We start from the raw sequence: 26,338 nt of genomic DNA, 5'->3' as shown, positions 1-26,338 counted from the left end.
CCTTAGCGAGTTGTTTTTTCACCTCCTTCTCCCATCTTTCAGTTGGGTTGAACATCTTTTTGGGGGGTAAACCACTTGAGTTCCCTGTGCATTCTGGTTCTAATGTCCCTTATCTGAAGCATAGTTCACAAAAATATTTTCCTATTCCAAGGGATGTCGATTCACACTAATTACTGTTTCTTTTGCATGCAGAAACTTCTTAATCTAATGTAATCCCACTTGTCTGTTTTGGAGATTATTATCTGTGCTTTGGGGGTCTTATTTAAGGAGTTTTTGCCTACCCCAATTTCTCCCAGAGTTTTCCCAGTGTTTTTCAGCAGTACTTTTATAGTGTGAGGTCTTAGGTTTAGATTTTTGATCCACTTTGAGTTGATGGGTTTTTTTTTCCTAATTTGATGACTTCAACTCTGTACAATGTTTATTTAGTAAAAAATCGATACCATTAAATGTTAACCTTTAGCTTATTCTTTTTTCTTTTTTTATTTCACTTTCTTTTATACATTCAATCACATTATTTCGTAAGCCAAATAATGTGATTGAGTTTATTTTTGTTAGTGGTGAGAGGTAGGGGTTTAGATTCACATTTCTGCAGGTGGATATCCAGTTTTTCCAGGACCATTTGCTAAAGAGATTTTCTTTTTCCCACTGAATTGACTGATAGTCTTTGTCAAAAATCAGTTGGTTGTATGTTTGTACATTTATTTCTGGGGTCTCCATTGGTTCACATGTCTATTTTTTTTGCCAATACCATGATGTTTTGATTATCACAGCTTTATATTATATTTTCAGATCAGGGAGTAAGATACTGCCCACTCCACTTGTTTTGAACAGGATTTCTATGGCAATACAAGGTCTTTTATGATTCCAGACAAATTCTATGATTGTCTTTTCTAGATATGTGAAGAATGTCTCTGGTATTGTAGATTAATTTGGGTAAAATTATCATTTTAATTATATCAATTCTTCCAATCCAGGAACATGAGGCATCCTTCCTCTTCTTTGTGTCATTTTTTAATTTCTTTCTTTAGCTTCTTGTAGTTTTCTTGTGGAGGTCTTTAACTTCTTTAGTTAGATTTATTCCTATGAATCTTATACTTTTTGTGGCTATGGTAAATGGAATTACTTTCTTCAGTACTATCTCAGGTTTTCTGCTATTCATATGTAGAATTGCTATAGATTTCTGTATGTTTATTCTGTGCCCTGAAACTTTACTGTATTCATTTATTACTTCCAGGATTTTTTCATGGATATCATTGGGTCTTCTATATATACAATCATCTCATCTGCAAATACAGATAATTTCACCTCTTCTTTTTCTATTTGAATGTCTTTTATTTTAGTCTCTTTTGTGATTGCATTGGCAAAGACTTCTAGTACTATATTGAAAGAAGTGGAGAAAGAGGGCATCCTTGTCTTGTACCAGTATTTAGCATTTTTCTACATTCAGGATGATATTAGCTATGGGGTTTTCATAGATAGTTTCTATTGTGTTGAGGAATGATCTTTCTATGCCAATTTTTCTGAGATTCTTGATCATGAAGGAATGTTGTATCTTATCAAATGCTTTTTTCTGCAGCAAATTAATTGATTATATCTTTCTTTCTATTAATATGGTGTATTACATTTATGGTTTTGCATATGTTGAACCAGCTTTGCATCCCTGGAATAAAGTCTACCTGGTCATGATGTATAATCTTTCTTCATATGTTGTTGGATACAATTTGGAGTATCTTGTTGACAATTTTTACATCTATATTCAGCATAGATATTGGTCTATTGTATTCCTTCCTTGTTATGTCCTTTTCTGTTTTAAGGACAAGGATAATGGAGGCTTCTAGGAAATATGTCTCCATCAAAAGAACACAAGAAATCTCCTTCATCTCTTGAAAAAACAGAAGACATTACCAAAATGTCAGAGAAAGAATTCAGAACAATCATAGTTACGAAACTCCATGATTTGGAACAGAGAAACTATATCCAGCATCGTCTCCAACCATGAAGGAATTAAACTCGATATGAATTTCAGGAAAAATCCTCAAAAGTACACAAATAGATGGAAACTAAACTACCTACTTCTGAATGACTTCACAGCTACTAAAAAAATTAAGACTATAATCAAAAGATTCATGAAAGCCACTGGCAATGAGGACATGAATTTCCATAATCTTTGAGACACTACAAAAGCAGCCATAAGAGGGAAGTTCATAGCAATTAGTGCAGATAAGAAGATGAAAGGAAGGCAAATGGACAACAGTCATTTTGTAACCTTCATGTAACAGTTCCGGATTCCTCATTTTGGGAGGGTACTCTCTCAATAATCATTTGAATAATGATCCCCATCTCAGGCTGCCAGTCATAGGCATTTAACTTCTCTTTGGAGCATAACATGATATATTTTTGGCCAAGATTTCTATTACAATTATATTACTCAGTATCAAATGTAGATGCTAGATGTTAAGGTGAACACAAATTCTAAACATTAAGTGCCCCTTCTCATTCCACTAACTGAAAATCTACACTTCTTGCTAGGTTATTTTAGCGGACATATGAGATAAAATGGATAAAGGAAATCAGTCTGTAGTGAAAGAATTTGTGCTTCTGGGACTTTGCCACTCTTGGAATATGCAGCACTTTCTCTTCCTGGTATTCATACTGCTTTACCTGATCATTGTATTTGGAAATGCTCTCATTGTGACCTTAATCATCATTGACCACCATCTCCATTCCCCCATGTACTTCCTCTTAGCCAACCTGTCCTTTGTGGACCTGTGGCTTTCCTCAGTCACCACTCCTAAGATGATCACAGACTTTCTCAGGGAGAACAAGACAATTTCCTTTGGAGGCTGCATGTGCCAAATCCTGTTTGTGCATTTTGTTGGAGGTGGTGAGATGGTTCTACTTGTGGTAATGGCCTATGACCGGTATGTGGCCATTTGCAAACCACTTCACTACTCTACCATTATGAGCCTGAAAAGGTGCATTGCACTGGTGGTGACTTATTGGATCATTGGTTTTGTGCATGCCTTGAGTCAAATGGTTGTGATTATACAGCTGCCTTTCTGTGGTCCCAGGGAAATAGATAGCTTCTTCTGTGATATACCTCTGGTAATACAACTTGCATGCATGGATTCCTCTACCTTGGGAATATTAATGAATGGTGACAGTGGGGTTCTAGCCATGACTTGCTTCATTCTGTTGTTGATATCCTACACATACATTCTTCTCACTGTCTGCCAACACTCTAACACTGCTGCGTCTAAGGCTCTCTCCACCTGCACTGCCCACATCACTGTAGTGGTGCTCTTTTTTGGGCCCTGCATCTTCATCTACGTGTGGCCACTGAGCATTCCTTGGGTGGACAAGTTTCTTGCTGTATTCTACTCTGTTATTACACCTCTCCTGAATCCAGCCATCTATAGCCTAAGAAATAAAGAGATGAAAAATTCATTGAAGAGATTTAGAAACTACTACGTGGATCCCAAGGTTAGATTTTAACAGCAGGAAACTTCAATATGTGTTTCAGATTGCGAATCTATTGTCCTTACAAAATAGTTTGAGAATTCAGGTCATAAAGTTTATGTCTACATGTTATTCCTGACTCTAGATATAGAAATAGGATTTATATCACTCAAGAGTTTTAACATAGCTTAATAAACCAGCAGACAATTCAGAAATGTTTCCCAATAATCAAAAAATTAATAGTTCTTCTCTGTAAAGGAATTATCCAATAAATCTTCTTATGTATTTAATTACATTAAAATATTATGTTACCCATTCAAGAATGGCGTACATCATTCTGATGGGTGCATATTAATGAACTTCTTTGGAATGTTCAATGCTCAACCCCATTGAGAAAAAGAAATGTTTCTTTAATATGTTCAAGTACCCTCTGACCTTCACTTACCTTACATCAAAAGGCAACGGAATTACTATTTTTAATTTACCTAGACTCATACCTTAATACTAGTGGGATAAATATAGGGAAAAATGAAGTGGAAAAAGTAAAAGTGATAAACTGCATAAGGTACAATAGTGGAAGTTACTCTTTATTTGTTTCTCAAAGTAAAACGTAAGAAATCTGAATGATACTTTGCTTAGTTACCTCAGCCTCAAGTATTATTTATGCTTTTAATTATTAGCCATTTTTGTAAAAAATTCAAAAAAATAATGTTTTTGAGGCAGGGAACAAATTACATTAAAATATTATGTTACCCATTCAAGAATGGCGTACATCATTCTGATGGGTGCATATTAATGAACTTCTTTGGAATGTTCAATGCTCAACCCCATTGGGAAAAAGAAATGTTTCTTTAATATGTTCAAGTACCCTCTGACCTTCACTTACCTTACATCAAAAGGCAACGGAATTACTATTTTTAATTTACCTAGACTCATACCTTAATACTAGTGGGATAAATATAGGGAAAAATGAAGTGGAAAAAGTAAAAGTGATAAACTGCATAAGGTACAATAGTGGAAGTTACTCTTTATTTGTTTCTCAAAGTAAAACGTAAGAAATCTGAATGATACTTTGCTTAGTTACCTCAGCCTCAAGTATTATTTATGCTTTTAATTATTAGCCATTTTTGTAAAAAATTCAAAAAATAATGTTTTTGAGGCAGGGAACATGCTCCATCTGGTTTTTCTTGAAACGACATTTTATAATACAGTTGTTAATGACTAATTCACTCACTAAAATACTTCTTAAGTCAATAGAAACATGGATCAGCAGGCCGCACAGTGGTTAGGCACTGGACTCCTACATTTCTACCACAGTTAGAGTTCCAGACCCCATGGCTTGAAATTCATTCTGGGCCTGGGTGTGTGCATGCCCCAAATCCTGAGAGGAGAATGAAGGAGAAAGGATTGGAGTGTGGCTATCTTCCCTAGGGGGGGTGATTTCTTGCTTTATGTCTCTCTGTTTCTCTCTCTGTGTCTCTCTAGCAAGAACACGCTCCCTACAGCAAAAACCTCACTGAAAAAAAAAAGAAAAGAAAAGAAAAAACATTAAAGAAAGCAAAATTTCTAATCAAAATGCCTATAACAGTTATTTGTCATAGTATATTTAAGTAAATTCTTTTTTTAATTATTTAATTTTATTTATTATTAGGTGTTTGGGGTTTTTCTGTTTTTTGGATTTATTAAGTTTTACTATAGGGCATATGTGTTCACTAGAAAGACAGAGAGAGAGAAGGAAAGTGAGAAAGCAAGCCACCAGGTCCAGAACTTGAACGACAGTTGGTCATGTTGGAGTCCAGTGCCTTAATCACCTGGGTGGTCCCAAAAATAAGTAAATTATTTTAGCACCTAAAAAATTGTCCTAAAAGCTTCAAATCACAAGTAATTGTTTCTTTCTTTCTTCCAGAATTGTGAATTAAGTGGACTGAAATTGTGTTGTAAGGATCAACAATAAAAATCTTAAAACAAAACATGGCACATAGTTTTATTTCTTTTAATATGAGAACACATACAATAAATGACCAGTTATAAAAACTCAGCCAGTCTCGTGGTTAAGGCAGGTAGCTAAAGCAGTTGGATCCCACATGACCAAGTGCATTGTTGCAGTTCTAGACTTGGCACCTTGATAAACATGCTGGATGTACATGTGTGCATTTCCAAAATCCCAAAAAGAGAGAGAGAGTAAGGAGAAGGAAGTAAGGAGGGTATACCCCTTTCTTGCTTTTCTCTCACTCTCTCTTTCTATGTCTCTGTCTCTCTCTAATGAGTGCACATGCCTTCTGGCTAGTTAAAGAAATAAAAATGTAGTTATTATTCTTGACCATCTAAAATATGCTATTTTGTTATGAGTATTATCTTAAATTCTTTTATAATAGTCCCCAAATTGTGCGTCATCTGGCCTTGGATATTGGCATACACATGCCAGAAATACTCAGAGATGTCCCTAGACACAAACCTGAAATCTTTCTACATAGGAAGGCTCTCAGAGCATCGTATTTCACCACTACACCACAATCTGACTGCATGTAAATTGTATTTTAAGAAACATTATACACATGTATATGTGTGCATAATTACACATATACAATTTATTTATGCATAAACATACTATGAACATTTGTATTCACATATATTAATACAAACTACTTTTTAGTATTTAAGTCTGCTAATTTTACAAATAAGGAATGTTCCTTCAAGTTCAGAATATAAGTATAAGCTGAAGAAGAAATTAAGAAAGCAGTCCAATTTACAATAGTTACAAAAATAAAATGAAATAAATTACCTGAAAATACATTTAACCAAAGATGTTAAAAATTCCTACTACAAGAATTAAGTACTAATGAGAGGAATTTACAAGGCAAACCAAAAAAGACATCCTATACTGATGGATCAAAAGAACTAATATTATTAAAATATCCACACTTATCTAAAGTGATCTATAGACTGAATGCAATCTTATTAGATAACCAATGATATATTTCACAAAACTAGAAAAAAATCTTAAAATGTATATAGAACCTCAGATGACTTTGAATAGGGCCAGCAGATGGCATAGAGCACTGGATCTCACATTTCCACTTCAGAACTCTAGTCCCTCATCTGGCAGCTTGAAAATCATGTCAAGCGCATGTATGTGTATATGCCCAAAATCCCAAGTGAAGAGTGGAGGAGAAAGGACCATGGCATGATCATCCCCTTGGGAGGGAGGTTTATTTTTTAATTTCTCTCTCTTCTCTGTCTCTGTCTGGCAAGCACACATGCCCTATACCAAAAGAAAAAGAAAAGAAAGAGAGAAGGAAAGAAAGAAAGAGTAAAAGAAAGAGAGAAAGAAAGAGAGAAGATTCATGAAAGCCACTGGCAATGAGGACATGAATTTCCATAATCTTTGAGACACTACAAAAGCAGCCATAAGAGGGAAGTTCATAGCAATTAGTGCAGATAAGAAGATGAAAGGAAGGCAAATGGACAACAGTCATTTTGTAACCTTCATGTAACAGTTCCGGATTCCTCATTTTGGGAGGGTACTCTCTCAATAATCATTTGAATAATGATCCCCATCTCAGGCTGCCAGTCATAGGCATTTAACTTCTCTTTGGAGCATAACATGATATATTTTTGGCCAAGATTTCTATTACAATTATATTACTCAGTATCAAATGTAGATGCTAGATGTTAAGGTGAACACAAATTCTAAACATTAAGTGCCCCTTCTCATTCCACTAACTGAAAATCTACACTTCTTGCTAGGTTATTTTAGCGGACATATGAGATAAAATGGATAAAGGAAATCAGTCTGTAGTGAAAGAATTTGTGCTTCTGGGACTTTGCCACTCTTGGAATATGCAGCACTTTCTCTTCCTGGTATTCATACTGCTTTACCTGATCATTGTATTTGGAAATGCTCTCATTGTGACCTTAATCATCATTGACCACCATCTCCATTCCCCCATGTACTTCCTCTTAGCCAACCTGTCCTTTGTGGACCTGTGGCTTTCCTCAGTCACCACTCCTAAGATGATCACAGACTTTCTCAGGGAGAACAAGACAATTTCCTTTGGAGGCTGCATGTGCCAAATCCTGTTTGTGCATTTTGTTGGAGGTGGTGAGATGGTTCTACTTGTGGTAATGGCCTATGACCGGTATGTGGCCATTTGCAAACCACTTCACTACTCTACCATTATGAGCCTGAAAAGGTGCATTGCACTGGTGGTGACTTATTGGATCATTGGTTTTGTGCATGCCTTGAGTCAAATGGTTGTGATTATACAGCTGCCTTTCTGTGGTCCCAGGGAAATAGATAGCTTCTTCTGTGATATACCTCTGGTAATACAACTTGCATGCATGGATTCCTCTACCTTGGGAATATTAATGAATGGTGACAGTGGGGTTCTAGCCATGACTTGCTTCATTCTGTTGTTGATATCCTACACATACATTCTTCTCACTGTCTGCCAACACTCTAACACTGCTGCGTCTAAGGCTCTCTCCACCTGCACTGCCCACATCACTGTAGTGGTGCTCTTCTTTGGGCCCTGCATCTTCATCTACGTGTGGCCACTGAGCATTACTTGGGTGGACAAGTTTCTTGCTGTATTCTACTCTGTTATTACACCTCTCCTGAATCCAGCCATCTATAGCCTAAGAAATAAAGAGATGAAAAATTCATTGAAGAGATTTAGAAACTACTACGTGGATCCCAAGGTTAGATTTTAACAGCAGGAAACTTCAATATGTGTTTCAGATTGCGAATCTATTGTCCTTACAAAATAGTTTGAGAATTCAGGTCATAAAGTTTATGTCTACATGTTATTCCTGACTCTAGATATAGAAATAGGATTTATATCACTCAAGAGTTTTAACATAGCTTAATAAACCAGCAGACAATTCAGAAATGTTTCCCAATAATCAAAAAATTAATAGTTCTTCTCTGTAAAGGAATTATCCAATAAATCTTCTTATGTATTTAATTACATTAAAATATTATGTTACCCATTCAAGAATGGCGTACATCATTCTGATGGGTGCATATTAATGAACTTCTTTGGAATGTTCAATGCTCAACCCCATTGGGAAAAAGAAATGTTTCTTTAATATGTTCAAGTACCCTCTGACCTTCACTTACCTTACATCAAAAGGCAACGGAATTACTATTTTTAATTTACCTAGACTCATACCTTAATACTAGTGGGATAAATATAGGGAAAAATGAAGTGGAAAAAGTAAAAGTGATAAACTGCATAAGGTACAATAGTGGAAGTTACTCTTTATTTGTTTCTCAAAGTAAAACGTAAGAAATCTGAATGATACTTTGCTTAGTTACCTCAGCCTCAAGTATTATTTATGCTTTTAATTATTAGCCATTTTTGTAAAAAATTCAAAAAAATAATGTTTTTGAGGCAGGGAACATGCTCCATCTGGTTTTTCTTGAAACGACATTTTATAATACAGTTGTTAATGACTAATTCACTCACTAAAATACTTCTTAAGTCAATAGAAACATGGATCAGCAGGCCGCACAGTGGTTAGGCACTGGACTCCTACATTTCTACCACAGTTAGAGTTCCAGACCCCATGGCTTTAAATTCATTCTGGGCCTGGGTGTGTGCATGCCCCAAATCCTGAGAGGAGAATGAAGGAGAAAGGATTGGAGTGTGGCTATCTTCCCTAGGGGGGGTGATTTCTTGCTTTATGTCTCTCTGTTTCTCTCTCTGTGTCTCTCTAGCAAGAACACGCTCCCTACAGCAAAAACCTCACTGAAAAAAAAAAGAAAAGAAAAGAAAAAACATTAAAGAAAGCAAAATTTCTAATCAAAATGCCTATAACAGTTATTTGTCATAGTATATTTAAGTAAATTCTTTTTTTAATTATTTAATTTTATTTATTATTAGGTGTTTGGGGTTTTTCTGTTTTTTTGGATTTATTAAGTTTTACTATAGGGCATATGTGTTCACTAGAAAGACAGAGAGAGAGAAGGAAAGTGAGAAAGCAAGCCACCAGGTCCAGAACTTGAACGACAGTTGGTCATGTTGGAGTCCAGTGCCTTAATCACCTGGGTGGTCCCAAAAATAAGTAAATTATTTTAGCACCTAAAAAATTGTCCTAAAAGCTTCAAATCACAAGTAATTGTTTCTTTCTTTCTTCCAGAATTGTGAATTAAGTGGACTGAAATTGTGTTGTAAGGATCAACAATAAAAATCTTAAAACAAAACATGGCACATAGTTTTATTTCTTTTAATATGAGAACACATACAATAAATGACCAGTTATAAAAACTCAGCCAGTCTCGTGGTTAAGGCAGGTAGCTAAAGCAGTTGGATCCCACATGACCAAGTGCATTGTTGCAGTTCTAGACTTGGCACCTTGATAAACATGCTGGATGTACATGTGTGCATTTCCAAAATCCCAAAAAGAGAGAGAGAGTAAGGAGAAGGAAGTAAGGAGGGTATACCCCTTTCTTGCTTTTCTCTCACTCTCTCTTTCTATGTCTCTGTCTCTCTCTAATGAGTGCACATGCCTTCTGGCTAGTTAAAGAAATAAAAATGTAGTTATTATTCTTGACCATCTAAAATATGCTATTTTGTTATGAGTATTATCTTAAATTCTTTTATAATAGTCCCCAAATTGTGCGTCATCTGGCCTTGGATATTGGCATACACATGCCAGAAATACTCAGAGATGTCCCTAGACACAAACCTGAAATCTTTCTACATAGGAAGGCTCTCAGAGCATCGTATTTCACCACTACACCACAATCTGACTGCATGTAAATTGTATTTTAAGAAACATTATACACATGTATATGTGTGCATAATTACACATATACAATTTATTTATGCATAAACATACTATGAACATTTGTATTCACATATATTAATACAAACTACTTTTTAGTATTTAAGTCTGCTAATTTTACAAATAAGGAATGTTCCTTCAAGTTCAGAATATAAGTATAAGCTGAAGAAGAAATTAAGAAAGCAGTCCAATTTACAATAGTTACAAAAATAAAATGAAATAAATTACCTGAAAATACATTTAACCAAAGATGTTAAAAATTCCTACTACAAGAATTAAGTACTAATGAGAGGAATTTACAAGGCAAACCAAAAAAGACATCCTATACTGATGGATCAAAAGAACTAATATTATTAAAATATCCACACTTATCTAAAGTGATCTATAGACTGAATGCAATCTTATTAGATAACCAATGATATATTTCACAAAACTAGAAAAAAATCTTAAAATGTATATAGAACCTCAGATGACTTTGAATAGGGCCAGCAGATGGCATAGAGCACTGGATCTCACATTTCCACTTCAGAACTCTAGTCCCTCATCTGGCAGCTTGAAAATCATGTCAAGCGCATGTATGTGTATATGCCCAAAATCCCAAGTGAAGAGTGGAGGAGAAAGGACCATGGCATGATCATCCCCTTGGGAGGGAGGTTTATTTTTTAATTTCTCTCTCTTCTCTGTCTCTGTCTGGCAAGCACACATGCCCTATACCAAAAGAAAAAGAAAAGAAAGAGAGAAGGAAAGAAAGAAAGAGTAAAAGAAAGAGAGAAAGAAAGAAAGAAAGAAAGAAAGAAAGAAAGAAAGAAAGAAAGAAAGAAAGAAAGAAAAAAGAAAGAAAGAAAGAAAGAAAGAAAGAAAGAAAGAAAGAAAGAAAGAAAGAAAGAAAGAAAGAAAGAAAGAGAAAGGAACGAAGGAAGGAAAGAAAGAAGGAAGGAAGGAAGGGAGGAAGGGAGGAAAGAAGGAAGGAAGGAAGAAAGGAAGGAAGGAAGGAGAAAGGAAGAAAAAAAGAAAGAAAGAGAGAGAGAAAGGAAGGAATAAAGGAAGAAAGAAAAAAAGAAAGGAAGAGAGAGAAAGAAAGGAAGGAAAAAAGGAAGAAAGAAAAGATTCTGAGTAGCCAAACCAATCACGAAATAAAGGAACAAAGGTGCAAGCATCACACTAGCTGACTTCACACTATGCTACAAAGCTATAGTACCCCAAACAGCACCATACTGGCATACAAACAGGTCCATAGTGCGATGCAATGGGAGAGAGGATCCAGAAATTATAAATAAATATGTATCTCCAGCTGATTTTTGACAAAGATATCAATAGCATAAACAGAGTAAATTCAGTCTCTATAATAAGGGTGCTGGTAAAATTGAATAAATAAAATTAGCCCCTTATCTCTCACCATGTACAAAAATCAACTTGAAACAAATTAGAGACAAACTCTGGATCTTGGAGTCAAGATCGTTCTCAGTGTGCACGAAGACTGGGTATTAACTCGGACAACATAGAGAGCTAGGCTCTGCCTCTATTTCAGAACTACTGTGGCTCTCACATACTCATTTTCCTGTCTCTGATAACCTGGCTAGTTCTAAAGCATCTGTACTTTGCATGCCATTACCAATTGGACTTCAAGAGTGTCTGTGCTGGGACCAGCAGTTAGTGTAATGGCTATGTCACTGGACTCCCATGTAGTCGTCCACTGTTCGAGTCCTGGACCCGGTGGCTTAAACTCACGCCAGGTGCATGTGCGTGTGTGCCCAAGATCCCAAGAGGAGAAAGGAGGAGAAGGGATTGCAGCGTGGCCATCACCACTTTGGGGTGATTTCTCACTTTCTGTCTCTCTGTCTTTCTGGCAAGTGCATGTGCCCTATAGAGAAAAAACTCTCCAAAAAAGAAAAAAGAGTGTCTGTGCTTTGGTCACCATTGCTATTACTACCCTAGACCACATATCTCTAGGATTTCCAAACATGCCCGAATCACTCCATGGTTTCCCCAAGAACACAACTCGACTCATCAGACACTCAGACCATCATTAGCATTAGCAGTCCATCAAGCCAGACCTAGTGCCAAGAGGGATCCCCTCAACTTCTATATCTGAGGTGGAAAAAATGTTATTAGAGGAGTTTAGCAGCTATCACGACCAAATATTCCAACAACCCTAGTAATCACTGCAGAAATCCACACTAGTGGCCTCTGAGGGCCCCTGCAATCAATGTAAATCTCAACTAAAAGAGTTTCAGAGATTGCATTGCCATACCTTCAAGAGAGTCAGAACAGCTGCATAACCAGACAGCATCTTCACACCCCCATATGAGGGGAGGTTTTTGCTGATGGAAATTAGCCTATAAATTCTGGAAGAAGTGACTGCTTCAACAAATGTGAAATATCTACATGAGATAAGAAATATGAAAAACAGAGAGATATATTACCTCTGAGAGAGCCTAATTTCCAAGTAGCTGACCCAAAGAAGTGGAGATCTACAACTCTCAGCCAAAGAATTTACAATAATTGTTTTAAGTAAGCTCAGCAAACTCCAAGAACATATAGAGAAACAGCACAACGAAATCAGGGAAACAATGAACAAACAAAATGAAAAATTTAACATAGAAGTTGAAATCACAAAAATGACCCAGGAATGTCTTAGGAGAGAAATGACATAAAAAGATGTAAATTATGCCATCAAAAATATAAAATATAGAGAAGAAATGTAATTTTTTTCTTTAATGCATAAACTTTAAATATTTATTTGCTAAAATGTTCATTTTTGTCATATTTTTGTTTTTATTTTGTTTTTTTATTTTTTATAATTTCTCATTTACATTTAGTTGCTATACATCTTTGTACAATTTGATATTCACAGCATGCATGCAGTATGTGGGTAATCATATTGAGGATATTGGTTATTTTCTTTTATAAGATGTACTAGGTAAGTGTCATAATAACTACAAAGAAAAAAATCTATAGTACAAGGGGTCTTCAAAAAGTTGGTGGAAAAATACATGTTTTGAAAAATTTATCCATAGATTTCAAAATTTTGCACCAAAATTAACTCATATGCTAATGCCATTTTTGAAAAACTCTTGAAGTCCCCTTATACATATACAAAAGATGAAAAGGAATTTAAGTGTACCACTAGAGAAAAAGTCCTAATTTAATAACAAACACATTAAGATAATTATTCACCAGGACCAGCAGTTAGTGTAATGGCTATGTCATTGGACTCCCAAGTAGTCAACCATGGTTCGAGTCCCAGACCCGGCGGTTTAAAACACACCAGGTGCATGTGCATGTGTGCCCAAGGTCCCGAGAGAAGAAGGGAGGAGAAGGGATTGTGGCATGGTCATTCCCCCCTGGGGAGGGGGGGGTGATTTCTCGCTTTCTGTCTCTCTGTTTCTCTCTGTCTGGCTGGCAAGCACACACACCCTATAGCAAAAACTTCTCCCCACACACACACAAAAATAGAAAATTCACATGATCAAACAGTATTTCAGGCATGCAAGGATGGTTCAACATATCCAAATCTATTAATGGAAAACATCACATCAACAGAATAAAGTACAAAGATCATATAATCATCTCAATAGATGCAGAAAAACACATTCAAAATCTCACAAATTAGTGGAAGAGAGAAAGTAGCCCAATAAAATAAGGTCACGTATTGTATGTGACAAGCCCACAACTAACAATGCAGTCAATGGTGATAATTTGAAAGCTTTTCCTCTCAGATTGAGACTAAAACTAGGATGCCCAGTCTAGTCACATCTATTCAACACAGGACTGGAATTTCTAGATAGTTAGTGAGAGAGGAAAAAGGAATAAAAGGTCCCCGTAATGGAAAGAAAGAAGTCGACTTGTTTCTATTTGCAGAAGACATGATCTTAGGTATATAAAAAAACCCTTAAGACTCCATCAGAAAATTGGTAGCACTAATGAACAAATTGAATAGGGAACCAGCAGATGGCGAAATGGCTACATCGTTCGACTCCCATGTAGTTGACAGCGATTGAGTCCCAGACCCTGTGTCTTAAACTCATGCCGGGCACGTGTGCACGTGTTCCCAAGATCTACAGAGGAGAATGGAGGAGAAGGGATTGCAGCGTTGGCCATCCCCTCTGTGGGGGGTCGATTTCTCACATTCTGTCTTTCTGTCTCTCTCTGTCTTTCTGGCAAGCACACATGCCCTATAGCAAAAAATACTCTCAAAAAAAAAAAAAACAAATTGAGTAAAGTTGTAAGATATAAAATCAATAGCACATCTATACTTTAATAGTAATCAAAACAAAAAAAAACTTTTGAAAATATTATTATATCTACAAAAAATAAAATGCTGGCAAACCATGGTGGCAAACCCAGCCAGTAGGAGCCATATGGAAAACTCTAGGTTTACATCCTGGGTCAATCTGAATGTGCCAGGTGTGCTCACGCATATGGCTGTGTTCCTGACTGGTTAATGTCATGCAGGGAAGATCACAGTGTTAACACTGTGGAGGGTAATCCCTATCTGGAAAATAAATAAACTTTAATATTAATTATATAATTAATAATGTGATATTTTATAAATATAGTAATAAAATATTTATAAATAAGTGTAAAAAATGAGGTGAAAGATCTTTACGATGAAAACTACAAAAGTTAAGCAAGACACAAATAAATGAAAATATATCTTATGTTCATGAACTGTAAGGATATTACTAAAGGGGCCACTGAGTGGCATAGTGGTTAAGTCAGCGACTGTCATATGGTCAGTCATGTTCAAGTTCCAAATCCAGCAGCTTGAAACTCACACTATGCCTATGGGAGGCATGCTCAAAATCCCTAGAGAAGAATGAAGAGAAGGGGTTGTGTTATGGCCATCTCTCCAGGGGAGATGATTTCTCACTTTTCCTTTCACTGTCTCTCTGTTTTTCTGGCACATGTACATGCCCTATGGCAAAAACCTTGAAAGAAAAATCTCTAATGTATCTCTATTACCCAAAGATATCAACAGAGTCAATGCAATCTTTTTTTTTTTTGGAGAGGTTTTCGCTATACGGCGCGTGCGCTCGCCAGACAGACAGAGACAGAGAGACAGAAAGCAAGAAATCACCCCCCAAGGGAGATGGTCACGCCGCAATCCCTTCTCCTTTCTCCTCTCGGGATCTTGGGCACGCATGCACACGCGCCCAGCGTGAGTTTTAAGCCACCAGGTCCGGGACATGAAACACGGTCGACTACGTGGGAGTCCAGCGACATAGCCATTACGCTAACTGCTGCTTCCCAGAGTCAATGCAATCTTGATCACAATTCCAATGACATTTTTCTCAAGAATTATTTAAAATCTTAAAACTCATATGAAACCACAGAAGATGCTGAAAAGCCAAAGTAATTTTGAACAAATAGAACAAAATTGAAGGTACCACACTACCTGACCTCAAAATCTACTATGAAGCAATAGTAATCAAAGCAGCGTGGCGCTAGTATAGGAACAAGCACATAAACCAATGGAACAGAACATGTAGCCAAGAAATATTTCCATGCACTTGTGGTAAATTTATTTTTAGCAGAAGTGTCAAAGGCACACAATGGGATAATGGTGATCCCTCTAATAAAAACAAACAAAAAGGATGTAAATGTGTGTGCATGTGAGAGAGAGAAATATATATGTGTGTATATATATATATTTACATATACGTATGTATGGGTGTGTGTGTATATAAATGTATATATGTCAAAAGAAAACCTCAGTGACTATTTTAATAACCTATGAAGTATATTTAAGAGCACAGACTATTATTATCAGAGATAGAAAATATATATTATGTAAAGGAAGGTCAATTATTTAGAATAATATAACTATTTTAATTATGTGTGTACCTGAAGTATTAGGCTGTCCAGAAAGCCATAACATGTGCTTCTGTTTTCCTATACAAGATATATCATGACATTCCCAACAACCCAATAGAACTTTAAAATGTGTGAAACAAAATAAAAACTGATAGAACAATGAGAATTCAACACACACAAAAATTGTAATGAAAGGCTTTATTATCCCTCATCAATAATTGATAGTAGACAAACATTCTTCAGAGTATAGTAGACCGAAATCATTATTTTCAGAACACTTTGACCAAAAATATCAGAATTCCCCTTCATTATGAAGTGCACAGAGCATTTAAGTTCAGCCATATTTGCAGCCATAAAACAAGTTTCAATTAATTATTTATGTACTCAAGTCACATGGAAATTTGTGCACAAATGTGCATAGCAGCTTTATTTGTCATACAAAAGCTGGAAACAACACAACTCTCAGCTGATGAATCAATAACCAAATTCTGAGATGTACTTATAATAGAACAATACTTAGCAATAGAACAATGTTCTACTGCTACACAAATCAATATAATAAATATCAAAATAAGTATAATGAGTCAAAGAAACCAGCCTTCTCTTCCCCACCCCCGAAAGTACCTAACCCATGATTCCATTTATAGAGAATCCTAGAAAAGTAAACTATTAAATTTTAATGGTACATAAATTAGTGGTTGTCTGCGGAGGGACTGAATACAGTGATTATTAAGGGATAAGGGAACTTTCGGGGCATATGTTCACTTCTTGATCGTGATGACATTTCATGATCATATACATGTGTCCACCCTGATCAAATAGTATACTTTAAATATGGGCAGTTTATTATATATGTATCCTACCACAATAAAATTGTAAAATTTCAGAGGTCAAAATGAATGTGTGGTAAACTAACATCAATGTCTTTTTTTTTAATCTGAAAATATCTTGGTAATTGGATACCGGGACCAGCAGTTAGCATAATGGCTATGTCGCTGAACTCCCATGTAGCCAACCGCAGTTCAAGTCCTGGACTCAGTGGCTTAAACTCACGCTGGGCGTGTGTGCGTGCGTGCCCAAGATCCCGAGAGGAGAATGGAGGAGTAGAGATTGCGGCGTGACCATCCCCCCTGGGGGGGTGATTTCTCACTTTCTGTCTCTCTGTCTTTCTGGAGAGCACACGCGCCCTATAGCAAAAAAAACTCTCCAAAAACTAAAAAAATAATAATCGGATAGCTAGTACATACCTGTCAGAACCTCAGTTAATCACAGATCATATGAAAACAGATCAGTCAATTCACTGAAGTTACTCACCTGTTTCAACAACCTTGACAAGTATAGGGCACTCCATACATAAAAGGATTTTGGGTTGGCAGTCATGTATGTCACTGTTCAGTATATGATTTCTCTTGAAACTGAAATTAAAACTTTGAGTCTAATTATAATAAATCAAATTACAAATCAAACCTGCAGAATAGAAATAGTTTTAATTCACTAATTTTTAATGCTTCTCTTACTTGTAGAAAATTTCTTTCTCTGTTCTGTTGTGTGAAACAAAATAAAAACTGATAGAACAATGAGAATTCAACACACACAAAAATTGTAATGAAAGGCTTTATTATCCCTCATCAATAATTGATAGTAGACAAACATTCTTCAGAGTATAGTAGACCGAAATCATTATTTTCAGAACACTTTGACCAAAAATATCAGAATTCCCCTTCATTATGAAGTGCACAGAGCATTTAAGTTCAGCCATATTTGCAGCCATAAAACAAGTTTCAATTAATTATTTATGTACTCAAGTCACATGGAAATTTGTGCACAAATGTGCATAGCAGCTTTATTTGTCATACAAAAGCTGGAAACAACACAACTCTCAGCTGATGAATCAATAACCAAATTCTGAGATGTACTTATAATAGAACAATACTTAGCAATAGAACAATGTTCTACTGCTACACAAATCAATATAATAAATATCAAAATAAGTATAATGAGTCAAAGAAACCAGCCTTCTCTTCCCCACCCCCGAAAGTACCTAACCCATGATTCCATTTATAGAGAATCCTAGAAAAGTAAACTATTAAATTTTAATGGTACATAAATTAGTGGTTGTCTGCGGAGGGACTGAATACAGTGATTATTAAGGGATAAGGGAACTTTCGGGGCATATGTTCACTTCTTGATCGTGATGACATTTCATGATCATATACATGTGTCCACCCTGATCAAATAGTATACTTTAAATATGGGCAGTTTATTATATATGTATCCTACCACAATAAAATTGTAAAATTTCAGAGGTCAAAATGAATGTGTGGTAAACTAACATCAATGTCTTTTTTTTTTAATCTGAAAATATCTTGGTAATTGGATACCGGGACCAGCAGTTAGCGTAATGGCTATGTCGCTGAACTCCCATGTAGACAACCGCAGTTCAAGTCCCGGACTCAGTGGCTTAAACTCACGCTGGGCGTGTGTGCGTGCGTGCCCAAGATCCCGAGAGGAGAATGGAGGAGTAGAGATTGCGGCGTGACCATCCCCCCTGGGGGGTGATTTCTCACTTTCTGTCTCTCTGTTTCTGGCGAGCACACACGCCCTATAGCAAAAAACCTCTCCAAAAACTAAAAAAATAATAATCGGATAGCTAGTACATACCTGTCAGAACCTCAGTTAATCACAGATCATATGAAAACAGATCAGTCAATTCACTGAAGTTACTCACCTGTTTCAACAACCTTGACAAGTATAGGGCACTCCATACATACAAGGATTTTGGGTTGGCAGTCATGTAGGTCACTGTTCAGTACATGATTTCTCTTGAAACTGAAATTAAAACTTTGAGTCTAATTATGATAAATCAAATTACAAATCAAACCTGCAGAATAGAAATAGTTTTAATTCACTAATTTTTAATGCTTCTCTTACTTGTAGAAAATTTCTTTCTCTGTTCTGTTTTCCATTATATGCAAAAGTTGACATCACCCATAGCATAAAAGTCTCTAGTAGGTGTCCACGGTAAAAAATAAATAATGAACATAATCCTTATTCTGCCCAGAACATACAGTAGGGGAATTTTACCCAAGGGACTATTTCAGATAGTCAATATATGTCAAATGAAGGGAAAGCGCTTTCCATGCCACAGTCTCCACCAAACGGTAAGTGTCATTTCAAGCACACATCAGAAGAGAAGACTAAAAGAGAGTCTGATCCTTTAGAAAATTTGTGTTTAGTAAGTCATCCCTTATCTCTGACTCTCCTTTTCAAGATATTTCTTAAAATATTTCTCTGGGTTTGTTTCATGTATGCTAACTATGCTTGGAGCTGAGAAAGGCTTGTTCAGTTTCTAACATTTTTATAAGAGAGAAAACAGTCTTCTCTCCGTGCCTACTGGAATTGCTATGGTTTCTGTAACAATAGTGCACATACCACCCTAATGTATCACCTCAGCGTTGCTCTCAGATCAGAGATCACAGTTCGTTGATGTTTAGTAGAAATAAGCAGCCTCCAGCTATCCTTCTCCAATGATCCGATCTAGACAATAAAATTGCCTTTTTTTTATACCAGAGAAAGTATCATATACTCATATAACTTTTAGCAAAGAGAAACAAAAAGGAGTACATACCCTGTGAGAAGTGAAGTTACTACAGAAATAGGACTACAACTCAGAAGCTCAGGGAAAAAGAAAGGCAGAATGAGCTACTCAGAAAAACTTGGAGTTCTCACTGTGTACCTCAGCCAGACTAAGCCTCGGACAATCCATTCTACTCTCTAAGAATAGGATTCTCCCTTTAAAAAATGTGAATATCAAGAAACTCACGAAGTCTTAAGGTTATTATTATAGAAAAGAGTCTATGGAAGAAATTAAAAGTGAGAAAATATGTTGCTATAGTTTATTTTTAATTGACAATAATATTTATTTACAGAGTACAAATATGTGAAATAATTCAATCAAGCCAATTAATATGTTCAATTCATTTACTTAATATTTCTGGCTACACTTTTGAAATTTATACTCTGATTTTACAATATAATGTTTATATTAAAATAATCTCATGTTGTACAAGAAATCAAGTAATTTTCCCCATGTAAATAAAACTTTGTATCCTTTAACCATTTTCCCATCTCCCACCCTCACTCTAGTTTCTGCTAAGTTCTATTCTACTTCCCGCCTCTGTGAGTTCACCACTTCCGATTCCACCTAGGAGTGAGATTGTGCACTATCAAATTTCTGTGCCTGGCTTCTACTGCTCTTGGAGGTCCTCTGAAACATACATAATCCTTCCTGTGCATGTGCAAAAGAGAAGGATGTAAAGTTGCTCCATTCCTGGAAACCACAAGGCCTATCGATTTGTACACCCTATAGGATTACTGAGCGTTGGTAATATAAAAAAAATAAGTAGTAGGTATTTTAAAGAAAGATGACTATACATATTTTTTTACAGAAAATTCTGAGATGTACATTAAAATTTTTACAATCTTTTTGCAATCAGCTTTGGAAAGTGTACTCCACTAACACTAATCACAAAGATTAGTGTGGTGAAATAGGTAACATTTTTTAGTTTGAGAACTTTCCATCTATTTTCTGATTCATCTTCACAACAACACCTATATTAGATTGTGTCCTTTTTTATATACTTATGAGAAGATATAAACAGTTCATGGTCACAAGATCTTAAAGTAAAACAGTGAGATTTAAGATCAGGTCTGAGTAATTATAAATTCCTATGGCCTACAAGTTGAAGGAGCTAGAGTCCAGCAATGGTGTAATTTGAATCTCAGTCTGGTGTCTTGAAAAACATGTTGTGTGTTTGTGTATATGTGTTCACACACGTGTGCATGCATAGAATCCTGACAAGATGGATACATGGAGGAGAGGGAATTGTGGTGTGATCACACATCATTGGGTGCTTTGTCTCTGTATCTCTCTCTGGTGAGTGTATGTGCCCTCTGGCAAATTGAAAAAAGTCTATATTCATTCTCCTAATTATGGCTCTAATGTTCATAAAGTAACATAATTACTTCACATAAATTATGAAGTATTAATAATTTTAAAGTAATTTATAAAGCAATATACATTTTTATTGGTAAATTGTTCCTCGGGCAAATCCATGTTCATCTTTAACAATGTTCCCTCTCACATGGAGTTGAGCTTCTACTGTTTCTATTACTTTTCTCCTCTGTAACTTATGCCAACAAGCACCAAAACCAGTTATTGAAAACTTCTCCTAGAAAGTTTTCTCAGGATAAAAAATTAACTTTCAAATGCATGCCAGATCGTTTCTTAGGGGACAAATATATCAGGATATTATCTTTAGACATTAGTTAAATTTATTATGGAAAATGGTTATTGGTAATTTGAGAAATTATCATGTCTCCTTTTCCACAAGAAACATGTACTTTATCTAATTTCTCTAGGAAAATTTCTTTTCATTAGTAATCCATGCTCTGAGTTTTCACAATAAAGGCAGGAGCGACTAGGGCTCAAGAGGTAGTCGTTGTTTTCAGTGTTCACTTGGTGTCCTGGTACTCCCTGGGGATTTTAAAGGAAAAAAAGGAGACAAAAGATTAAAGTGAACCTTTATTTTAATTTGCTTAGAAAAATAATTAATAAAGGGAGAAGGGAGGGGCCAGCAGATAGCATAATCAGTGGACTCCCATGTACTCCCATTTCTTAGATAAACTTCTATCAAATATCTCTCTAAAAGCATTTCCTAACAGATAGAGGACTAAACTAAAAAAAAAAAAAAAAAAAAAAAAAAAGGTTTATGATCTTCTGTAGAAGAGATATAGAGACGCTGTAATTTTGGTACTGTACATCACTATCACTTCACAATTATCTTCCTAAGTATATGAGCTAGATTTTAGCTATTTAGTGTAAGTTGTGGTATCCCACTCAGATCCTCTTCACTGGACTAGTAGACCAAAGCTAGTTTCCAAATGGCAATATAATCAGTTTTTAACCGTTCCCCTTACAGTTCTGCTTTTTTGTTTTTGTAGGGTACCTGCTCAACAAATCGTTTGCGTAGCGACCCTCGTCTCAGGCTCTGCTTTTTGAACAGCCAATCTTAAACATTGAACTCTTTGAGGCATTGCACCATGTGTGTTTGGCCAATTTTGCAACTCAAATGTATATGCTAGATGTCAAGATGAACACCAAATTCTAAACGTTAATTATCCTGTCTCAGTCTACGATCTGAAAATCTATACTTCTCTCTAGGTTATTTTAGCAGACACCCGAGGTAAAATGGATGCAGGAAATCAGTCTGTAGTCAAAGAATTTGTGCTTCTGGGTCTCTGCCACTCTTGGAATATACAGTTCTTACTCTTCCTCATATTTTCTATACTTTACCTGATTATTGTATTTGGAAATGCTCTCATTGTGACCTTAATCATCATTGACCACCATCTCCATTCCCCCATGTACTTCTTCTTGGCCAACCTGTCCTTTGTGGACCTGTGGATTTCCTCAGTTACGACTCCTAAGATGATCACAGACTTTCTCAGAGAGAACAAGACTATTTCCTTTGGAGACTGCATGTGCCAAGTCTTTTTTGTGCATTTTTTTGGAGGTGGTGAAATAGTGCTACTTCTGGTAATGGCCTATGACAGATACGTGGCCATCTGCAAACCACTCCACTACTCTACCATTATGAGCCTACAAAGGTGCATTGGGTTGGTGGTGAGTTACTGGATCACTGGCTTTGTGCATGCTTTCAGTCAAAGGGTTGTGATTATACAGCTGCCATTCTGTGGTCCCAGAGAAATAGACAGCTTCTTCTGTGATATACCTCTGGTTGTAGAGCTTGCCTGCATGGATACTTCTACCTTGGGAATATTCTTGAATGGTGCCAGTGGAGTTCTAGGTTTGACCTTTGTTGTGTTACTGATATCCTACACGTACATTCTTCTCACTGTTCGTCAACGCTCTAAAACTGCTGTGTCTAAGGCTCTCTCCACCTGCACTGCCCACATCACTGTAGTGGTGCTCTTCTTTGGGCCCTGCATCTTCATCTACGTGTGGCCACTGAGCATTCCTTGGGTGGACAAGTTTCTTGCTGTGTTCTACTCTGTTATTACACCTTTCCTGAATCCCGCCATCTATAGCCTGAGAAATAAAGAGATGAAAAATGCAATGAAGAGATTCAGAAACTGTTGCATGGCTTCTGAGGTTAGTATTTAATGTCAAGAAGCCTCAACATAGTACTTCAAATTGAGAATATATTGTCTTTGCAAAATAGGTTGAGAATTCAGGTCATTTAGTTTATTTCTATATGTCATTGTTGGCTCCAAATATAGAAGTAAGATTAATATCATTCAAAGATTTTTAACATATTTCAATAAACCAACAGAACACCATGAAATATTTCCCTAAAATCCAATAATTTAATAACTCTTTTCTTTGGTGGAACTATCCAATAAATCTTCTTATGCATTTAACTACATTAAGCAAAATTCTATTACTCATACAACCAGGATATACAACCATTCTAATGGGTAGCATCTTAATGAACTTCTCTTGAATGTTCAATGCTCAGCCCCATTGTGGGGAAAAGTGTTTCTATAATATTGACATCTTCCCTTTAACCTTTATTCACCTTACATTAAAACATAACTGAATTACTACTTTTTAATTAGCCTAGATGCATATCTTAATTCTAGTGGGATAAAATAAAGAGGAAATAATAGTGGAAAACTTTGTAAGGTATAACAGTGGAAGTTACTTCTTGTTTGGTTTCTATTCATTCAAAAAAATCCAAAAGATACTTCCCTTAGTTAACTCAACTTTCATATGGGAAGAAAAGACAAGAACATTCACAGATAAACAAAATCTGAAAGAATTTACCAACACCAGACCAGATCTCCAAGAAGTTCTCAAGGGAGTGCTATACCAGGAAAATTAAATACAGACACAAGGATTATTCATACTTTAAATTATTAACTGTTTTTCTAAAAAGTCAAAATATAATCTCTTTGAGGCCAGGACCATGCTCTACTTGGTTATTTCTTGAAACTATAGTATATAATACAGCAGTTAATGACTAATTCACTCACCAAAATATTTTATTAAATCAACAGGAGCAAATATTTTTCATCAAAATGTTCATGAAATTTGTCAAATATACAAGTAAAGTCTTGTAGCATCTAAAAAATTATTCTAAAAGCTTGAAATCACAGGACCAGCAGTTAGTGTAATGGCTATGTCTCTGGACTCCCATGTATTCAACCACGGTGGCTTAAACTCACGCCGGATACATGTGCGTGCGTCCCCAAGATCTCAAGAGGAGAATAGAGGAGAAGGGACTGTAGCATAACCATCCCCCCAGGGGAGTCATTTCTCACTTTCTGTCTCTCTGTCTCTCTGTGTCTTTCTGGCAAACGCATACTACATATAGCGAAAATCTCTCAAAAAGAAAAAAGCTTCAAATCACAAATAATATTTATTTTCTTTCCTCCAGAATTGTGACTTAAGTGGATTGAAATTCAGTGGTAAGAATTAACAATATAAGTCAGCCTGGTGATTAAGGCAAGTTGCTAAGGCAACTGGATCTGACATGGCCAACCACATGGTTACAGTTCTGGACTTGGCAGCTTGATAAACATGTTGGAAGCATGTGCCTGCATGCCCAAAATCTCCAAAAAAGCGAGAGAACTGAAGGAGAAGGGATTGTCACATGACTATGCTTCAAGGGGGTAGAGAAGATATAATGCTTCTTGCTTTCTCTCTCTCACTTTCTTTGTCTCTGTCTCTCTCTCCAGTGAATGCATGTGACTTCTGGCAAGTTAAAAAAAAGAAAACAGCAGTTATCATTCTTGACCATCAAATGTATATCATTATGTTATATGTAATATCTTAAATTTTTTTAGTATAATCCTCCAATTGTGCTTCATCTGGCCTCAGACTATGGGTATGCATATGCCTGGCATATTCAAGGATGTCTCTAGACACAAACCTGGAACTTTTCTACATGGTTCAGGCTCACAGGTTCACCGCTGCACCACAATCTGGCCACATATTAATTGTATGTTAAACATTATATACATATATATGTGTATCTATATACATATGTATTATTTATTCATACATAAGCACATTTGTATAAGTATATATATAAATATAAACTATTTTTAGCATTTCAAGTCTATTAACTATACAAATAAGAGATGTGACCCTGGAAGTTCAGAATACAAGTATGAGCTGAATTCAAGAAAGCAATCCAATTTACAATATGTACAAAAATAAAATAAAATTGAGACCAGCAGTTAGCATAATGGGTATAACAGTGGAAGTTACTTCTTGTTTGGTTTCTATTCATTCAAAAAAATCCAAAAGATACTTCCCTTAGTTAACTCAACTTTCATATGGGAAGAAAAGACAAGAACATTCACAGATAAACAAAATCTGAAAGAATTTACCAACACCAGACCAGATCTCCAAGAAGTTCTCAAGGGAGTGCTATACCAGGAAAATTAAATACAGACACAAGGATTATTCATACTTTAAATTATTAACTGTTTTTCTAAAAAGTCAAAATATAATCTCTTTGAGGCCAGGACCATGCTCTACTTGGTTATTTCTTGAAACTATAGTATATAATACAGCAGTTAATGACTAATTCACTCACCAAAATATTTTATTAAATCAACAGGAGCAAATATTTTTCATCAAAATGTTCATGAAATTTGTCAAATATACAAGTAAAGTCTTGTAGCATCTAAAAAATTATTCTAAAAGCTTGAAATCACAGGACCAGCAGTTAGTGTAATGGCTATGTCTCTGGACTCCCATGTATTCAACCACGGTGGCTTAAACTCACGCCGGATACATGTGCGTGCGTCCCCAAGATCTCAAGAGGAGAATAGAGGAGAAGGGACTGTAGCATAACCATCCCCCCAGGGGAGTCATTTCTCACTTTCTGTCTCTCTGTCTCTCTGTGTCTTTCTGGCAAACGCATACTACATATAGCGAAAATCTCTCAAAAAGAAAAAAGCTTCAAATCACAAATAATATTTATTTTCTTTCCTCCAGAATTGTGACTTAAGTGGATTGAAATTCAGTGGTAAGAATTAACAATATAAGTCAGCCTGGTGATTAAGGCAAGTTGCTAAGGCAACTGGATCTGACATGGCCAACCACATGGTTACAGTTCTGGACTTGGCAGCTTGATAAACATGTTGGAAGCATGTGCCTGCATGCCCAAAATCTCCAAAAAAGCGAGAGAACTGAAGGAGAAGGGATTGTCACATGACTATGCTTCAAGGGGGT

The 26,338-nt window shown here is 36.0% G+C and overlaps 3 protein-coding genes across 3 annotated transcripts; all 3 read left to right on the top strand.

The window, feature by feature from the left end:
• Window positions 1-2,556: 2,556 nt before the first annotated feature.
• Window positions 2,557-3,495, top strand: LOC102483350 (olfactory receptor 4K14). Its single transcript, XM_006165673.1, has one exon. It carries the CDS (start codon window positions 2,557-2,559, stop codon window positions 3,493-3,495), a length of 939 nt encoding a protein of 312 aa, XP_006165735.1.
• A 3,738-nt stretch (window positions 3,496-7,233) lies between these two features.
• LOC102482934 (olfactory receptor 4K14) lies at window positions 7,234-22,143 on the top strand. The gene is made up of 2 exons (XM_006165672.1): window positions 7,234-8,160; window positions 22,072-22,143. The coding sequence occupies exons 1-2, from the start codon at window positions 7,234-7,236 to the stop codon at window positions 22,141-22,143; spliced, it is 999 nt and encodes a 332-aa protein (XP_006165734.1).
• A 175-nt stretch (window positions 22,144-22,318) lies between these two features.
• On the top strand, window positions 22,319-23,254 carry LOC102482494 (olfactory receptor 4K14). Its single transcript, XM_006165671.1, has one exon. It carries the CDS (start codon window positions 22,319-22,321, stop codon window positions 23,252-23,254), a length of 936 nt encoding a protein of 311 aa, XP_006165733.1.
• The last annotated feature ends 3,084 nt before the right edge of the window (window positions 23,255-26,338 follow it).

Source organism: Tupaia chinensis, unplaced genomic scaffold (genome assembly GCF_000334495.1).
Source record: "Tupaia chinensis unplaced genomic scaffold, TupChi_1.0 Scaffold143986_1, whole genome shotgun sequence".
Taxonomy (NCBI): Eukaryota; Metazoa; Chordata; class Mammalia; order Scandentia; family Tupaiidae; genus Tupaia; species Tupaia belangeri.
The sequence above is the reverse complement of the archived record's forward strand: the minus strand, read 5'-3'. Positions and strand labels throughout refer to the sequence as shown.

Excerpts from the sequence above, each read along its gene's own strand:
- LOC102483350 (XM_006165673.1), top strand. The coding sequence starts at position 2,557 with ATGGATAAAGGAAATCAGTCTGTAGTGAAAGAATTTGTGCTTCTGGGA.
- LOC102482934 (XM_006165672.1), top strand. The coding sequence starts at position 7,234 with ATGGATAAAGGAAATCAGTCTGTAGTGAAAGAATTTGTGCTTCTGGGA. Across the intron at positions 8,161-22,071 it reads ACTACTACGTGGATCCCAAG|GGTACCTGCTCAACAAATCG; the intron begins GTTAGATTTTAA and ends TTGTTTTTGTAG.
- LOC102482494 (XM_006165671.1), top strand. The coding sequence starts at position 22,319 with ATGGATGCAGGAAATCAGTCTGTAGTCAAAGAATTTGTGCTTCTGGGT.